At 41.8% G+C, this 19,046-nt stretch overlaps 1 protein-coding gene and 1 pseudogene across 10 annotated transcripts in view; both read right to left on the bottom strand.

The window, feature by feature from the left end:
• Nucleotides 1–7,116, bottom strand: part of POLA1 (DNA polymerase alpha 1, catalytic subunit) — a 304,169-nt gene extending 297,053 nt beyond the window's left edge. For 7 of the 10 annotated variants that reach the window (XR_008518040.1, XM_009234677.4, XM_024240735.3 and 4 more), the window contains exons 1-2: nt 6,994–7,116; nt 1,348–1,472 (exon numbers count right to left, since the gene is read on the bottom strand). Coding sequence is in view for 8 of the 10 variants with exons in the window: in XM_009234677.4 (XP_009232952.1) it covers nt 1,348–1,472; nt 6,994–7,036 (168 nt within the window). In the remaining 2 variants the exon portion in view is untranslated. Of the gene's footprint in view, nt 1–1,347; nt 1,473–6,700; nt 6,938–6,993 lie in introns of those variants that run through there. The other 3 variants (XM_002831471.6, XM_054544430.2, XM_063721204.1) reach the window with 2 other exon arrangements.
• An 11,197-nt stretch (nt 7,117–18,313) lies between these two features.
• LOC112130940 (large ribosomal subunit protein uL14-like) lies at nt 18,314–19,046 on the bottom strand (annotated as a pseudogene).

The following is a 19,046-nucleotide window of genomic DNA, read 5'->3' as shown; positions in this document are numbered from 1 at the left end:
ATGGAACTCCTTTATACAAGTACCTACATTAAAAATGTTTTATTCCTGGGCTCAGTGTGGTGGTTCACGCCTGTAATCCCAGTACTTTGGGAGGCCGAGGCAGGTGGATCATTTGAAGTCAACAGTTCAAGACCAGCCTGACCAACATGGTGAAACCCCGTCTCTACTAAAAATACAAAAATTAGCCAGGCATGGTGGTAGGTGCCTGTAATCCCAGCTACTCGGGAAGCTGAAGCAGGAGAATCACTTGAACCTGGGAGGTGGAAGCTGCAGTGAACCAAGATCGTGCCATTGCACTCCAGCCTGGGCAACAGAGAGAGACTCCATCTCAAAAACAAAAAAAAATGCTTTATTCCTGTTTTACTGAAATCCTTTTAGCAATCTTTTATGATCTGGTTGCCTCACTTAACTTGAACAAATGGTGACAAATGGCAAATATTCTTTTATTTGGTTAACTGGTTAAACAGGCATATTCTGAAGCCAGACTGCCTGGGTTCAAAAAAGGATCTGCCATTGTAACCTCATTAAACTTTCTGTGCCTCGGATATCTCACCTGCAAAATGTTATTAATCATAGTATCTAATTTCATTTGGTTATTGAAAAGATTCAATGAATAAACACATTGGTAAATGCACTTAGAATAATATGTTAGTTCAAAAAGTCTATCAGTTATGGTTGTTATTTTCTAGTATTGGTTAATCACTTTCTGGCCATAAGGCAATTAAGATACTCAGGGAGCCCTGAAGGTGATGCTAGACAATATTTATGCAGATGGTGGCCACTCTGTTTTTGACCTGCAGGCCATAAACAGTGGGTACACGAAAACCAAAAGAGCATCACATTCAATCTTACAAGCAGAACACGGCACAAGTTAAGGTCCAAGTCTCCACTGCCACTACCCTTGCAAATGAGATTAGGAAGAACAGTTCTCTCCAAGAAGCAGCACTTAGTTAGACTGCTTAATACCTTAAGAGTAAGTAAAAGCATCTCTAAATGACCCCAACAAACCCATGGGACTTACCACAGATACAGCATGCTCAATAAGGAAAAATATAGATATGGCTAGTACTTTCATTTTGGAATTTTAAAAACATCTGTAAAATACCTTATAGGAACTTTAAGGGTCGAGCATTCTCCATGATCTGTAAATCTACCTCATACCCATGCTTGTCCAATACTAATAAATTCCCATTACAAAAAGTTTAAAATATATGAGTTTAAAATAAATTCCCATTACAAAAAGTTTAAAATATATTTCTAATCTGGGGCAAAGGTGACATAAGACTACCTGCAGGCTATGAATTAGATGATGCACAGGAAGAATAAAGAAGAAAAATGGTTACTTACTTCATATTTATACTTCTCACCAGCTTTAGCCTTTTTCAGTCTCTCTAGGGCTTCTTGGCGCCCCTTCTTTGATTTTTTTTCTCGCCGGGCTCGAGAAGATACAAAACTCCCTGAATCTGACGGAGCTGAAAAAAAAAAAAATTACAAGTGATATTACAAAATTGTCAGCCATCTTCCCTCAAACACAAAGGAAAAGTTTCTAGCCAACAATAACATACAATTTTAGTAATATACAAGTAGATAATGTTTATAATGTAAATAATTCACAAAGCTCATGGCCAAACATACATATCCAAATATACATGACTCGCCAGAAAGTTCCTCTAAGATCCTGTTAAAACAATTAAAGTCACTGTTATTTTTTTCTCCAAAAAGAGGAAAATTCCCAATTCAACTGATATCCTGCAGAGACACTAAACAAGGGAGATCAGCTGTTAGCTAATTTATCACCTTTCCATTAGAAATGACCAGCCAGAAGTAATCCAGTGGGTTATAAAAGCACTATTCATTTTGTATTCTATTAATCAACATCTAAAAGGCTTCAAGGAGCATCTACTCTTTGCAAAGTACTAGGCACTATGAGACACAAAGACAGGCTGGGCGTGGTGGCTCACACCTATAATCCCAGCACTTTGGGAGGCTGAGGCAGGCAGATCACCCGAGGTCAGGAGTTTGAGACCAGCCTGGCCAACATGGTGAAAACCCATCTCTACTAAAAACACAAAATTAGCCGGGCATGATGGTGCATGCCTGTAACCCCAGCTACTCGGGAGGCTGAGGCAGGAGAAACACTTGAACCCAGGAGGCGGAGGCTGCAGCCAGCTGAGATCGCACCATTGCACTCCAGCCTGGGCAAAAAGAGCGAAACTCCAACTCAAAAAACAAAAAACAAAAACAAACAACAACAACAACAACAAAAAAAGATAAAAAAGACATGGTCTCTGTACTCACAGAACTTACTATCTAACATGGGAGACAAGCAGCAATTGGCTCTAAACAATATTTAGAGGTAATAAATGCCTTAAAAGAGATTCAGACAAAGTACCCAGAAATTCAAAGAAGGAACAGATTGAGGGCTGGAGAAATTTAACAAAGATGGCTCTGAGGGGATTATTGGTATATCACTTATTTCAAGGCCTCAGTTGGTTATGACACAGGACATTACTAAAACAACTACAGGGACTTAAATGGTTTGTCAAAAATTACTGAAATATCAGAGGACTTCAGTGTTTATTCATTCAACTTTTGAATTATTCATGCTCTGGTCATCATAAACTGACCATTCCACACACACATTGAAACAAATTCAGGCGGGTGCAGTGGCTCACGCCTGTAATCCCAGCACTTTGGGAGGCTGAGGCGGGTGGATCACCTGAGGTCAGGGGTTTGAGACCAGCCTGACCAACATGGTGAAACCCCATCTCTACTAAAAATACAAAAATTAGCTGGGCGTGATGGCAGGCACCTGTAATCCCAACTGTTTAGGAGGCTGAGGCAGGAGAATCCCTTAAACCCAGGAGATGGAGGTTGCAGTGAGCTGAGATTGCACCACTGCACTCCAGCCTGGGTGACAGAGCGAGACTCTATCTCAAAAAAAAAAAAAAAAAAAAATTCATCCACAGAATTAAAGACTTTCACATACCCACTGATAAAAAACTAAGTCAAGCGTAACAGTGCTGCCTGTCAACTATGAGTTTTGGCTCAGCATGATTGCCATCTATGTCTGTGAAATCTAGTATTTTATTGTATTTGGTGCTAATTAATTTATAAAAAGGAGCAGGCAAAGAAAAGGAGAAGTATGGATAAGAGGCAGCCTAAAACTCCAACGCCACTAGAATGTTCATAACAACATTAAGCTGCTTGACTAAGTGTTTGACTGAAATAGAAGATACAATTTAAAGAATATGTACCAAATGCTGGCAATAAACTGCTGGAGACTATAGCCTAAAGGTAAGGCATAATTAGAGATCTTATTTTTTTCTAGCTTTCTAGAAATGGAATCTCTCTTTATAACATCACACTCTATTGTTTGACTTTCACATTTGACTTTTAAATCCATTTTCAGAAAGACATTAAGTAAAAATTAAGGAATAAAGGTACTTAATGATGACAGCCACAAAAGCTTGGATGTCACTCAAATGACTTCAAAAATCGTGAACAGGCCTACATGAAAAGGCTTTGAAGATTACTGAACATGACCCCTGAAAGTGAAAAGCTGGCCTCAGTGTATTCCCCTCAAGACTCCCTTGACGCCTGACATCTGTAGGTCTTCAAATGCACTTACTCCACAGGCAACAATGTTCCACTGCACAGGCAACAATGTTCCACTACACAGGCAACAATGTTCCACTACACAGGCAACAATGTTCCACTACACAGGCAACAATGTTCCACTACACAGGCAACAATGTTCCACTACACAGGGTTTAGGGTACGGTCACAAATAAGACAGCTGCCTGTCCAAAAGATGCCCCCAGTTAAGTAAAGCAAAGTACCTGAAATTACCATCACAATATAAACATGGTGCCATAGAAAAGGTAAGAACTCAGTACTGAGGAAATGTACAGAGAAGAGAGCTGTTAATTTTGCCTGGAAAATCAAGGAAGGCTCCACAGGAGAGGTTTCCAATACAGGCCTAGAAAAAGGAATCGAATTTCACAGAGAACAACGTAAAAAGTGGCACAAGCAAAAGAAGAGGCATGAGCCAAATTACAAAGGGATGAAAATGCACAGTGTATTCAGAAACTGAGAGAACTCAGTGTGCAAGGTAAATTCGACAAGAGAGTGTACAGTGAGTAGGAGAACCAGATTAGGGAGCAGCAGCACATTCCAGCTCTGCCATTTACTGGGTGACATGAGAACACCGGTTAACCAGTTAAGCAGCAGACAGGTGTCTTCTTGTTTAAAGCTGCCTAGCATCTGAAACTGTTTGTGAAATCCGGCGCCCATCCCTTGTAAGTCTTGATGAGACGCAGAGCCTATGTCCCATTACAGAAGCTGAAAAGGTTGATGCTCTTTCCCAGACACCCTTGCAGCCTAGAGCATGGGCATATAAAATAGGCGCTACCAATTAAGAACACCTGTTCAGACATTAAATCAGAAGCTAGTGTCACAAGGAAGGGGGCATGGGTTTTAAAAGATTCTACAAGTAGCAACAGCTGCAGGAGGATTACAAAACTGGCAACAATGTCAATAATGTCCTAAGGTATGAGCTATAGCATCAAGTACTTGGTCGTGGTTGGCAATGACCTCTTCACTGACCCGTTTTTGTGGCACAATTTCACTCACTGTTCCTGGCTAAATAGCTCCCAGACTGGCTTACTAGTCCTCCTGGAGTTTCTGTGAACACAATATTCTTCTAACAAATTCTAACCAATCTGCTGGAGTTGGTTCCTGCAGCTTACAAATAGGGGCTCTGACTGATGCAGAGCCTCAGGGTCCACATCTGTGAAATGGGGATAATCATGTCTGCTTCAGAATCTGTTAAGGATTACATGAGGATGCCTATCTTACTTTGCACGTAGCAATATAGGAGCGGCTCATGTAATGTTTCCACGTGTGAAGTCAAACACACATCCACATACCCCACACACACCATACCTAAGAGTACCAAGGTCTAGCTTTAGAAGGCAAAAATAAAGCAAAGCCGTTTTCTGCATATGATTAGATGTTTACCATCTGTACTTCATGAAGACAAACCACGTCCAGCCTACCCACCATCATAATGCCAGAGCCTGGCAGAAGGCTTATACCTAGTAGGTATGTAATAAATATTTGCTGAATGAACCAATGAATGAACCACTGTACCTGCTTTTTTGATCATTAAACTTTCCCTGGCTGGGCACAGTGGCTCACGCCTGTAATCTCATCACTTTGGGAGGAAGAGGCAGGTGGATCACCTGACATCAGGAGTTCAAGACCAGCCTGGCCAACATGGTGAAACCCCGTCTCTAATAAAAATACAAAAAATTAGCCGGTGTGGTGGTGGGCACCTGTAATCCCAGCAACTCGGGAGGCTGAGGCAGGAGAATTGCTTGAACCCGGGAGGCAGAGGTTGCAGCGAGCTGAGATCACGTCACTGCACTCCGGCCTGGGCAACAAGAGGGAAGCTTCGTCTCAAAAAAAATAAATAAATAATAATTCCCTGATCTTTTTTCATATATAGTAACAGCTAGTTACAGACCTTTCAACTTTTCACTGCCATTATCAAGGTGCCCTGCCTGCTAATACTGAAGAAAAAAAAAAGCCTACATTTTGTTTTTTGGAGTATGTCTCCAATGCTTCACGTAGGTAAGTTAACAAAAAAAGAATAAGCATGAAAAAATCCAGTTACAAAGGTTTAAATATTTGTTTCAAAATAACCGTCTGGAGTATCTCTATCCTCCCCAAAAGCAGACAGACACTAGCTTACAGCAGTCTTTCAGGTAACAATCTTTCAGTCTGCTCTAAAGGAAAAATTCCAGTCACAAGTCCCAGCAACTACTTAATCAACACCATGACCTAAGAGGAGTCTCAAGACTGCACAGTACCCTCCAAAGTGATTTCCTGATGTTCATAGATGACGTAGTTTTTAGGATGAAGAAAGGGCTTAGTGGCAAATCACTGATAGAGGGCTGCAAAGACTGTTCGTTCACATACTTACACCCTACATCCTATCTGTAATTCCAGGCAGGTCGACTCTCCAAAACAGTCTTAAAAAACGAACGGCTAGAACAAATTGAAATCTGTGACTCACAACTAGGTGAATGCAAAGGAAGCTGATTAGGAAGCGAGTTCTCATTAATGGTAATGTATCTGAATGACACGAGAGGTGACGCTTGAGCTAACAAAGTGAAGCATCTGATTTTAAGTTAGAAGTTAACTGAAGTCACGCTTTAGTTGAACATTTAACAATCAGACAAATCTATTTGCATTTTTATATTCTATTTTTGGAAATAAAAGACACCCCTGACAAACGGGGCGATATACAGGGGATCCGAAATGCCCTAAATTGATGCCATTTTTTTTGAAACTTCACCAGGAATGACTAGATTGTGAACAGGATTTCTACGCAGCACTTGAAGAACTTTCCAAAGAATCTGAAAGAAAAGTTGTTAATGCATAAAGTAGAAACCCATTACCTAAAAATACAAAACGCGTTATTCCCCGATGACAGCACTTAGAGCTTTCTTTCCTGCTTAGTTAAAATGTATAAAATTTTTCTGGAAATTCCTACAAAAAGGGACACAGATCTGTTCTGTTCAAACCCTCAAGTGGATACTTAGGGAGATCGCAGTGAAATACTTTCGGCCAAGACAGTGCCCCACGGGGCCAGTCTCAATAAAGTTATACCCAGCACGTGGGTGCAACTCACCAAAAGAAATAGAAACGCAATCGACTGTGGAGACTCTCAGTGGCAGAGGTGAGACAGCCTCCCAAACAAAAATCCCTCCAGGCTTTGGTCCGCCAAGAGCAAACCGCGCCTAAAGGAAGCCCGGTCCGACGCCAGAAGGGCCCCCGCCCGGGACAACCAAGGTCTGAGCCCAAACAAACCCGGGTGTGCGCCTCCTTCAGAAAAAATAATGCAGAGACTCCCTCAGAACCCCCACCACCGGCAATCATGCCACTATCCCAACCCGGAGCCCCGCGCGCGGTGTTGTCCCTCACCACTCGCCCCTATCTCACAGTCGTCGCCGTGCACGGGCGCCATGGTCCCAAATCTCACGAGTCCGCGCCAACCAGCCCAAAACTGGCGCGGGGGCCGAGACAGGCGCCAGCCTGAAAGCCAATCAGCGGCTCGGGAGGCTGCGGACTTCCGCCCGGAAGGCCACTGACGTGCCGCGCCGCGCCGCGCTCCGCCCCCGGCCTTCCCGCGGACGCGCGTTTGGCGCCCTGTGATGACCCCTTAGGGAAAAGCTAGAGCTGAGGAAAAGCCGGAGGAGAGCAGGAGAAGGAAGCGGTCGGGCGCTGGAAAGGGGCCGCCTGGAGACTGCGCAAGCGCACGCATGCTGATGGGAAAAGACTTGGGCGCGTGGGAGAAGGGGCGCTCTGGTTCTCAGAGCCCATTTTCCCGGAAAGGAGGCGCGGGCGGGCAGGAGAGTGGGCGTGGTTGGATCGTTTTCTCGAGAGCCGGGAAAGCGACTGCCTCCTGCTGAGCGCCCTGAGTTTTGCCTGATAGTTTGCTTCTCAGCGGTCTGGATACAGTGGCTGTGTGATTAACAACTTAAAGATATATGCTCCATCTTAACCAAATAACCAAAAGTAGCATTACTAATAAATGGCCATCTGATCTCATATGCTTCCTGATGTAATGCGTAGGAAAAAGGAACAACTTCGCCTATATGGTCTTCTTGCAAAAAATGTCTAACCTGAATCTAACCATGAAGAAACAATCAGATGTATTCAAAATGTAGGACAATCTACAAAACACCTGACGTGAACTCCAAAATTTCAATGTTATGAAAAACAAAAAGGGCATTCAATTTTTGTGTATGATACAATGGCTGTAATGTATACATCTCATGTTATCTCTTTCCAAAAAGGTATAACATTTTTATTAAATAATGCCTGCCACACATTTGTATTTTTTCCTACATTATTGCCCACATGCTTATTGATCCCTTCTTCATGTGACAACAATTTTGTAATATTTTCTCCAAAGAGGATATAAAGATAATTCAGTCTGTCCTCTAGCATGGTTGATCAATACTTGTTTCTTAATTTCTGATTGTTTAGAAAATGTCTTTCAGCTTCATAATCATTTAATATCATGTTATGTGATCCATATGTTGTGATACATAGCATGTAGTAACTTACACTTAGACATAACTTCCTATTTAAAGTACTACGACAGATTTATTCCTACACTTCCCTTTTAAAAACTGATGGAAGTTTTATAGTTTTATTATCAAACTTTTTCCAACCGGGAGAGAACCACGTTGGCTAGTCATTAATAAGAACCAAATCCTTACCTTAACAATTTCACGGCTGATCACTTCCCACATGCCCGGTTATAACTCTAGGCATTTCAAACCTCTTTTCTCTTTCACTACTGCTATGGTCTGAATGTTTCTCTCTACATAAAATGTATGCATTGAAACCTAATCACCAGTGTGGTGTTAGGAGGTAGGGCCTCTGGGAGGTGATTAGGTCATTAGCAGGAACCCTCATGAATAGGATTAGTGCCCTCAGAAAAGAGGCTCCAGAGAGCTGCCTTGCCCCTTCTTCCATGTGAGAACAGAGCAATAAGGCACCATCTATGGACCAAAAAGTGGGCCTACCCCAAACACTGAATCTGCCGGCACCTTGATCTTGGAATTCCCAGCCTACAGCACTGTGAAAAATAAATTCCTGTTATTAGCCACCCAGTTTGTGGTATTTTGTTATAGCAGCCTGAACAGACTGAGACAATGACCCACATACTTTGTGGGAAAAGACCTGTAGGACACTCTTTTTTTGAGATGGAGTCTCGCTCTGTCATCCAGGCTGGAATGCAGTGGCACCATCTCGGCTCACTGCAGCCTCCACCTCCCAGGTTCAAGCGACTCTCCTGCCTCAGCCTCCCAAGTAGCTGGGATTACAGGCACCTGCCACTACACCTAGCTAATTATTGTATTTTTAGTAGAGAAGGGGTTTCACCGTGTTGTCCAGGCTGGTCTCGAACTCCTGACCTCAGGTGATCCACTCACCTCAGCCTCCCAAAGTGCTGGGATTACAGGTGTGAGCCACCATGCCAGGCGAGACACTCTCATACCATGATATGTCTTCTGGCCCTACACATTCAGTTCAAAACTCCTGGTAAGTCATCACAGTGGGGTAGAAATATTCCTGGAAGCTATTCCTACATCAAGAAGTCTATGAATAACAGCCCGGCGCTGTGGCTCACGCCAGTAATCCCAGCACTTTGGCAGGCCGAAGCGGGCAGATCATGAGGTCAGGAGTTCAAGGCCAACCTGACCAATATGATGAAACCCCATCTCTACTAAAAATACAAAAATTAGCCGGGTGTGGTGACAGGCGTGTGTAGTCCCAGCTACTTGGGAGGCTGAGGCAGAAGAATAGCTTAAACCCGGGAGGCAGAGGTTACAGTGAGCCGAGATTGTGCCACTGCACTCCAGCCTGGGTGACAGAGCGAGACTCCATCTCAAAAAAAAAAAAAAAAAAAAAAAAAAAAAAAAAAAAAAGGTCTATCAATAACTTAAGTATATATGGCTTAAGTATATATGTGGGTTAAGTGCCTTCGACCCACATAAATAGAATAAATAAGTCCAAACTAAATGCAATATCAACTCCATTTCCGCATAGTGGAATCCCAAAATGCCTATGCCTATTTCACTGCTACTACGCAGGAAGGGAAGTGTATCAGAGGGACAGTTGGAGGTTCTCAAGAGCTGATTGTTAAATATTCCGGTATTTTGTAATCTGCATGTTAAACCGTTGGTAGGTTGAAATCAGTCATGGTGGGAGTATTTACACCCTGGAAATTGGCAAGTGGTACAAATCAGAGCTTTTTATTTTTTTAAGATTTACCAGCAAACCACCAAGTGGAAAGTAGTCATATCTGATTGCAGCTAAAATATCTTACTTTTGTAGATCTACCATTTGATCCAGCAATCCCACTCCTGGGTATCTACCCAGAGGAAAAGAAGTCATTATACATGATAGATACTTGCATGCGCGTGTTTATAGCAGCACAATTTATAATTGCAAGTATATGGAACCAGCCCAAATGCCCATTAATCAACAAGTAGGTTAAAAAATGTGAGATATGTATATATATACATATGTGTGTGTGTATATATCACACACACACACACACACACACCATGGAATACTACTTAGCAGTAAAAAGGAATAAAATAAAGACATTCGTAGCAACCTGGATGGAATTGGAGACCATTATTCTAAGTGAAGTAACTCAGGAATGGAAAGCCAAACATTGTATGTTACTCGTAAGTGGGAACTAAGCTACAAGTATCCGAAGGCATAGGAATGATACAATGGACTCATTGTATCATAAGAATGATACAATGGGGACTCTGGGAAAGGTGAGAAGGAGGTGAGGGATAAAAGACTACACATTGGGTACAGTGTACACTGCTCAGGTGATAGGTGCACCAAAATCTCAGAAATCACCACTAAAGAACTTATTCATGTAAACAATTAATTAAGTAATAATGTTAATAAAAAGAATTGGGGTAGATTAGATGGGAACGAGGGAGGGAGCCAGGGTTGTTTTAGAATAAATGGAGCAAATAAATATGACAAATACTATCTTAAAATAAATAAATAAATAAAATGAAATATCTTACTTTTGCAAATTTTTACAAAAACATAAAACCATTGCTAGAACATCTCCCAGAGCTTTGCAAGTGGCCAATATGCAAATGAGAGGCCCTGGAGATTAAGTTTCAGCAGCTTTACTGTAAACCTACCTCTGTTATCTAATCATGCAAAAAAATCATAATTTGTCTTAAACTTGCTCTCTCCTGTCCAGGACCAGTTTTGCAAGTTTAAAGGTTTTTTTTTTTAACTTATAAACAAAGTAAAGCAAACTGAGACTGAGATACTATGTTCCACCGTTTTCCACCTTTTTATCTGTATATTTCTCTATATATAAATGTTATCCATTGCTGGTAAGCTTGCAGTGTTGAGGCACAACTCTTTTATTACAGGTGGCAGTGTAAGTTGGCATAATCTTTTGGAAAATAATATTGCAATATGTGACAACTACCGTAAACATACTTGTATCTTTCAACCCTTAATTTCCACAGGTAAAAGTTTAAAAAGAAATAATAGAAACAAAAAAGGCAAAGACGTTAATGGCTGCTGTTTTCCATTAGCAAAAAGTTGGGACCTAAAAGTCCACATCATAGCAAAGGTTTAATGATGTGACATCAAAAAGATAAAATGATTAGAAAAACTCAAAATATGAAAAATGTTTATGATATTTCAGAAAGTGAAAACCACAGAGGGCAAAGTGATACACACCCACACTTAATTGCAACAATATATCAAACAGTTATTTACCTGAAAGCGATATGCAAAATGGAGTATATTTTGCCGGGATGATAGAATTCTAGACGCTTTTTGTTTATAATTTGTCCTCTTTAATATTATATTGGAGGGATTAAAGACTCAGGTAGAGTCAGACTTAGGGTTTGATTCTTAGACTTCTACTTTTTGTGAATCACCACACTCCCTTCCACAATGGTGAAACTAATTTACAGCCATAAAAAAGAAACCAGGTGCAGTGGCTCACGCCTGTATTCCGAACACTTTGGGAGGCCACTCTGGGTAGGCAGATCACCTGAGGTCAGGAGTTCGAGATCAGCCTGGCCAACATGGCGAAACTCCATCTCTACTAAAAATACAAAAATTAGCTGGGCGTGGTGGCGGGCACCTATAATCCTAGCTACTCAGGAGGCTGAACCAAGAGAGTCACTTCAACCCACGAGGCAGAGGTTGCAGTGAGCCGAGATCACACCACTGCACTCCAGCCTGGGCAACAGAGCACGACTCTGTCTCAAAAAAAAAAAAAAAAAAGAACGAGATCACGTCTGCAGCAACATGGATGGAGTTGGAAGCCATTATCCTAAGCGAACTAACACAGGAACGGAAAACCAAATACCACATTTTCTCACTTATACGTGGGAGGTAAACATTGAGTACAAATGGACACAAAGAAGGGAACAACAGTTACTGGGACCAACTGAGGGTGGGGTGTGGTAGAGGGTGAGGATCAAAAAACTACCTATGAAGTACTATGCTTATTACCTGGGTGATGAAATAATCTGTACACCAAACCCCTGTGACATGCTACTTACCCATGTAACAAACCTGCACATGTACCTGAACCTAAAAGTTAAAAAAAAAAAAAAAAGTATTCTGGTAGATCTGAAAGGGGACTCTTTTTTGCCTTTCTGCTTTTTCTCTTTTCTCTTTCTTCCTGCAACACAGATGTGATGGTTGAAGCTCCAGCAGCCGTCTTGGATCACGAGATAACTGTGGAAATGAAAGTCCCCACAGTGAGATGGTGGAACAGAATAAGAGCCTGGGTCCCTAACATCCATTAAGTCACCATACCATCCCTGAGCTGTCTACCCCCAGACTTCTATGTGAGAGAAAAGTAAACATTTGTCATATTTAAAGCCACTGTTTTTTATTTTTCTATTGTATTCAGTAGACCTAATTCTATAAATTATACTTTATTTATGAAGAAATGGAAACTCAAAAAGTAAGTAGCAGATGGAGATCAAGCAGGGACTTTTTTTCCATTGTCTGTCTCTGATGAATGAGTATTGTATCTTTTTTTTTTTTTTTTTGAGACAGAGTCTTGCTCTGTTGCCCAGGCTGGAGTGCAGTGGTGCGATCTTGGCTCACTGCAACCTCTGCCTCCCAGGTTCAAGCAATTCTCCTGTCTTAGCCTCCCAAGTAGCTGGGATTACAGTCGTGCACCACCATGCCCGGCTAATTTTTCTTATATTTTTAGTAGAGATGGGGTTTCACCATGGTGGCGAGGCTGGTCTCGAACTCCTGACCTCAGATGATCCACCCACCTCGGCCTCCCAAAGTGCTGGGATTACAGGCGTGAGCCACCACGCCTGACCTAAATGAGTATCTTCTCTCAATAGCAGTAACAGTTAAGACCACATGAAAACTTTGACGAAAATCATTCATTTAACAAATGTTTATTGAGTGCCTACTATTTTCTGGCACTATTCAAGGCCCTAGGGATAAGACGGTGAGCAAAAACAACTTCCCTTGCAATGATTTTCTACTCGTCAAGCAATCTTGCTTCTGTAAACTAGATTTTTTTTCCCCTAAACTGGGGGAAAACCAGCCAGCTGGATTATATTCTGGCACACCTGCCAGGTGTATTTCTCATGGCAAAGCAGTAAAGTAGCACTCTGGTTTCAATATCCATGTGTGTTTGTTAGCATGAATCTGGCCTTTGAGCCTGATTGTCTGTGGGTATGAAGATCAGCTTTGTGGCCATCCAAAGATTCTGAGCCCAACGAGATAGTGTTGTTTATATGTAGCTGTGGAGAGAGGATTGTCTGCTAGCTGAAAACAGGCCAGCAGTGAGAGGGCCTGCATATGCTCTCAGCATCCCACAAAGATTCTGGGTAATAAGAGAAGACACGCAACTTTCCTGAAACTCAAGAGACCATCTCTGCATGTCCTAAGGAAATCCAGTCAATACCCACAACACTGAAGACAGGACCTTTGACCCTGGGACCGAGGAAGGTAACCCAAAGAAGCTTTCCCTAGAACAAGCCAGCATTTGGCACTCCCAGACCCCAATCTCACAGACACACCTTCCCTACCCAGGGGACCTCCTTATGAGGGTTGACCTCCAAAAATACATCTCTGGGCTGTGCGTGGCAGCTCACACCTGTAATCCCAGCACTTTGAGAGGCCGAGGCCGGTGGATCACCTGAAGTCAGGAGTTTGAGACTAGCCTGGCCAACCTGGTGAAACCCTGTCTCTACTAAAAATACAAAAATTAGCTGAGCGTGGTGGCACACACCTATAATCCTAGCTACTGGGGAGGCTGAGGCAGGAAAATCGCTTGAACCCAGGAGGTGGAGGTTGCAGTGAGCCGAGATCGCACCACTGTACTCCAGCCTGGGCGACAGAGCAAGACTCCATCTCAAAAATAATAACAATAATAATAATACAAAAGATCCCACCCCTGTCATTAAGCATCTATCATCAATAGAAATCACAGTCTGACAGCATCTCTGTGGTTTGGATTTAGGGAATGAATTTTTGTTGTTGTTTTGGAGACAGCACTCACTCCATCACCCAGACTGGACTGCAGTGATGCAATCATAGCACACTACAGCCTCAACTTCCTGGGCTCAAGTGATCCTCCCACCTCAGCATCCTGATTGACTAGAACCACAAGTGTGTGCCACCATGCCTGCCTAATTTTTAAATTTTTCACAGAGATGGGGGCCTCACTTTTGTTGCCCAGGCTGGTCTCAAACTCCTGGCCTCAAGGAGTTTAATACTGAAACTGTCGGGATTACAGGCATGAGCCACTGCACCTGGCCAGAAAGTTATTTTAGTTCAAGCAGTCATCAATTGTTGCTTCATCATATTGCCCTCCTCGTTCCTTCAATAGTAAAGACAACTTATATTTCATTTCCCTTAGTCCCTAACTACTTATTGAATAATTCCTACTACTAAGACAAGTTTGCTCAATTAGTTATTAGTAGTTCAAGCACATCGAGAGTTTGTTGTACAATCGCCTGCTTTATTTATTTATTTATTTTATTTTTTTAAGAGACAGAGTCTGCCTCTTGGTTACTCTATTGCCCAAGCTGGAGTGTAGCGGTACAATCATAACTCACTGCAGCCTCACTCCTGGATTCAACCAATTCTTTGACCACAGCCTCCCAAGTAGCTGGGACTACAGGCATGTACCACTATGCCTGGCTCATTTTTAAATTTTTTATGGAGACAAGGTCTTGCTATGTTGCCCAGGCTAGTCTTGAACTCCTGGCCTAAAGTGATCCTCCCACCTCAGCCTCCCAAAAGACTGGGATTATAGGCATGAGCCACCATCCCTGGCATGTGCTTATTGGTCATTTGTAACCGCTTTTGCTTCACTGAGGTTATTCTCTCTCCTTCCTTTCTTTTCTTTTCTTTCTTTTTCATGGAGTGTCACTCTTGTTGCCCAGGCTGGAGTGCAATGGTGCGATCTTGGCTCACTGCCACCTTCGCCTCCCGGGTTCAAGGGATTCCCCTGCCTCAGCCTCCCAAGTAGCTGGGATTACAGGTATGTCTCACCATGCCCGGCTAATTTTGTATTTTTAGTAGAGGCAGGGTTTCACCATGTTGGCCAGGCTGGTCTCAAACTCCTGACCTCAGGTGATCCACCAGCCTCGGCCTCCCAAAGTGCTGGGATTACAGGCATAAGCCACCATGCCCAGCCCTGTTCTATTTCTTTTTACCTCTCTTTTTCCACTTCTCTGGTTTTAATGGAGCAGTTTATATGACTCCATTTTATCTCATCTCTTGGCATATTATATATGCCTCTTTTTAGTTGCCCTGTGGTTTACAGTATACATTTAAAAAATAATCTGAGTCCACTTCTAAATTAGCATCATAGTGCAGGTACCTTTCAAATGACTATTCCCAATTCCTCCCTCCCATCCCTTGTGACATTACTGTCATTCATTTCACTTATCCATATGCCATATGCTATAATCAACCAATACATTTTTACTATTTTGCTTTAAATAGTTATCTTTTAGGTCAATTAAGAATAAGAAAAATAGAAGATTTTATTTTACCTTCATTTATTTCTTCTCTAACGTGCTCCTTTTCTTTATGTAGATCCTAATTTCTGATTTATATCATTTTCCTTCTACCTAAAGAACTTCTTTAAACATTTGCAGAAGCCTGCTGGCAATGAATTCTCTCAGTTTTTGTTTGCCTGAGAAAAGTCTTTATTCCTCTTTCACTATTTTTTTGTGCTTTGGCTGCTTTATTTTTTAAGACCATACATATAATGAGATGTTATTTCAAATCAGCATTTTAAAAGAAAAGAGTGACTGTATTGTAAACAGTATTTCATTTCCTACAGGAGATTAATCACTCAAAAATGGTAATGATCTAAAACACTGAAAAATTTAGCAATCATTAAACAGGATTCAGTCTTTCGATATTAAATAGATGGACAGGATCTAAATAGCATTAGAAACAAGGAAAAACTTTCATAGATGGCATAATGTTTTTTGTATTGATATTTCAAAATTCCACAAAAGATGATAAAAATCAAAATAACAAATTACACACAATTAAACTTGAAAAACATAAAAAGATTTATTACATATCCACAATAATGGGAATTAAAACAAAGATCTGTCTACATATTTTTCCACACAACATTCTTTGTTCTCTGGGCTTTATACATCATCAAAATCAGAATAAGTGAAGTCAAGAACATTTCTGATCATTGCCAATAATTGCTTTCAGATTTTCAATTCTCTTCTTGCTTTTATTTTAAACAATTAAACAAGAATCTGTTATAGTTCTTAAATTCCACAAATTGCTTTCAAACACATCTTCATCTTTCTCTTTGGAAGGATAATTTCCCTGGATATGGAATTCTAGGTTGGCAGGTTTTTTTCTTTCAACACTTTACAGATTTCACTCCACTGTCCTCTTGCTTGCCTAGTTTCTGATGAGAAGTCTACTAGAATTCTTATCCTCATTCTTCTATAAGTAAAGTTTTTCGTCATCCTCCAACTTCCTTCAAGATTTTCACTTTGTCCTTGATTTTCTACAGTTGGGATATGATACCTCTGTTTTTTGTTTTGGTTTGGTTTTGGTGTATATCCTGCTTGGTGTTCTCTGAGCTTCCTGGATCTGTGGTTTTGTGTCTATCATCTTAATGATATTTGGAAAGTTCATGGCCATATCATTACTTCAAATATTTTTTTCTGCCCTATTTTCTCTTTCTTCTACTGGTATTCCAATTATGCATATATTACACCTTTTGATAGTATCCTCCTGCTCGTTTCCCTGACTGCAGCACTTCCAATGCATTTTCTCAAGATGTTGCACCCTGTTGACTATGGTTATTTTCATTTTTCCTTAGGTGAGACATGAAGACTGGAGAGAGCTGAAATTCACTTCCCTCAAATAGAATAATGTTTCAGTATCTCCTTTTGACAAAGTCTTGCCGTCTGACAGTCTGACTGTCTTTCCCCCTGGAGACTAGACCTTTTTTTTTTTTGAGACAGAGTTTCACCCTTATTGCCCAGACTGGAGTGCAGTGGCACCATCTCAGCTCACTGCAACCTCTGCCTCCTGGGTTCAAGCGATTCTCCTGCCTCAGTCTCCTGTGTAGCTGAGATTACAGGCACCCACCACTATGCTTGGCTAATTTTTTGTATTCTTAGTAGAGATGAGGTTTCACCATGTTGGCCAGACTGTTCTCAAACTCCTGACCTTAGGTGATCCACCTGCCTCAGCCTCCCAAAGTGCTGGGATTACAGGTGTGAGCCACCACGCCTGGCTGGAGAGTGGACTTTTGTGATGGAGAAGATTCTGGAAATGTTTCCAAATTGGCTACTCTTCCTCTTTTCCTGCCAGGTCCCCCTAGAAGATTGATACCATTTGGCTGTGTCCCCACCAAATCTCATCTTAAATTGTAGCTCCAATCATTCCCACGTGTTGTGAGAGGGACCTGGTGGGAGAGAATTGAATCATGGGGATGATTTCCCCCATACTGTTCTCATGGTAGTGAATAAGTCTCACAAGATCTGATGGTTTTATAAGGGGAAATCCCTTTTGCTTAGTTCTCATTCTCTCTTGCCTGCCACCATGTAAGATGTGACTTTGCTCCTCTGTCACCTTCTGCCATGATTGTGAGGCCTATCCAGCCATGTGAAACTGTGAGTCAATTAAACCGCCTTCTTTTATAAATTACTCAGTCTCAGTTATGTCTTTATCAGCAGCGTGAGGACAGACTAATACAAAGATCTTCCTCAGATCCTCACAGTGAGAATCTGGTGGGCTTAAGCCCACCAAAATGTGGGGTCCCTCCCATGATACCAGCCTCTAGGAGTCTCTTACTCTCATGCTAATCCACATTCAGCCTCCAGCTATTAATCAAAGTTACCATCTAAGTGTCCACACCAGTTTATGGCCCCAGCAGCTTCTGCTCCAGGTAGGCAGATCTGGACTGTGATTCTCTGTATATGCCTGTCTCTCCAGATTTGGGGATGGCAGTTTGCCCTGTTATCTCAGTTATCTTATGAGTCTAAGAAAAATCATTAATTTTCATTCAGTTTGTCCATATTTTTCTTGATATAAGGATGGTAGTGACAACTTCCAAACTCTTTACATGTATGAGCTGGAACCAGAAATCTCTTGACCATCTCTTGTATATCTTCTTCTTCTTCTTTTATTGGAGGGGAGGGAGCAAATAATTTTTAATTTTTTTTTTGACAAATACACTTGAGAGTCATGCAATGCTGCCAGAGCTGTATCTAATCCTGGGGCACAAATCTGCACCCTCCTTTGCAATTTGTCCTGTGATGGCAGAAATTTTTATCTTACCTTTATTATTTCCTATAACTTCCACATTATCTTCAAAATAAAGAAGCATTTCATCTTTTCTCTGGTAAGACTTTCATTGTCAAATTACCACTGCTAGACCAGGCATAGTGGCTCACGCCTGTAATCCCAGCACTTTGGGAGGCTGAGGTGGGTGGATCACCTGAGGTCTGGAGTTCAAGGCCAGCCTGACCAATATGGTGAAACCCCGTCTCTACTAAAATACAAAAATCAGCTGGTTGTGGTGGTGGGCACCTGTGATCTCAGCTACTCAGGAGCCTGAGGCAGGAGAATCGCTTGAACCCAGGAGGCAGAGGTTGCAGGTGAGCTGAGATCACACCATTGCACTCCAGCCTGGGCAACAAGAGCGTAATTCCACCTCAAAAAAAAAAAAAAATTATCACTGCTGGGTGTACCTTCTTTCTAAGCTGTGGTTTGCCTTTTTTAACTGTAGCCATCACCACATCACCCACACCAGCAGCACAGAGTCTGTTCAGCCATCCCTTGATTCCCTTCACCGAGAAAATACACAGATTTTTCAGCTCCTGTGTTGTCAGCACAGTTGATTCCACTCCTAACAGAAGACCCAGGGAAAACCAGAATTTCATACTGGAAGACCCATCACATCCTCCCTTCAACAT

The sequence above is a fragment of the Pongo abelii genome, chromosome X (assembly GCF_028885655.2).
Source record: "Pongo abelii isolate AG06213 chromosome X, NHGRI_mPonAbe1-v2.0_pri, whole genome shotgun sequence".
Lineage (NCBI taxonomy): Eukaryota > Metazoa > Chordata > Mammalia > Primates > Hominidae > Pongo > Pongo abelii.
The sequence above is the reverse complement of the archived record's forward strand: the minus strand, read 5'-3'. Positions and strand labels throughout refer to the sequence as shown.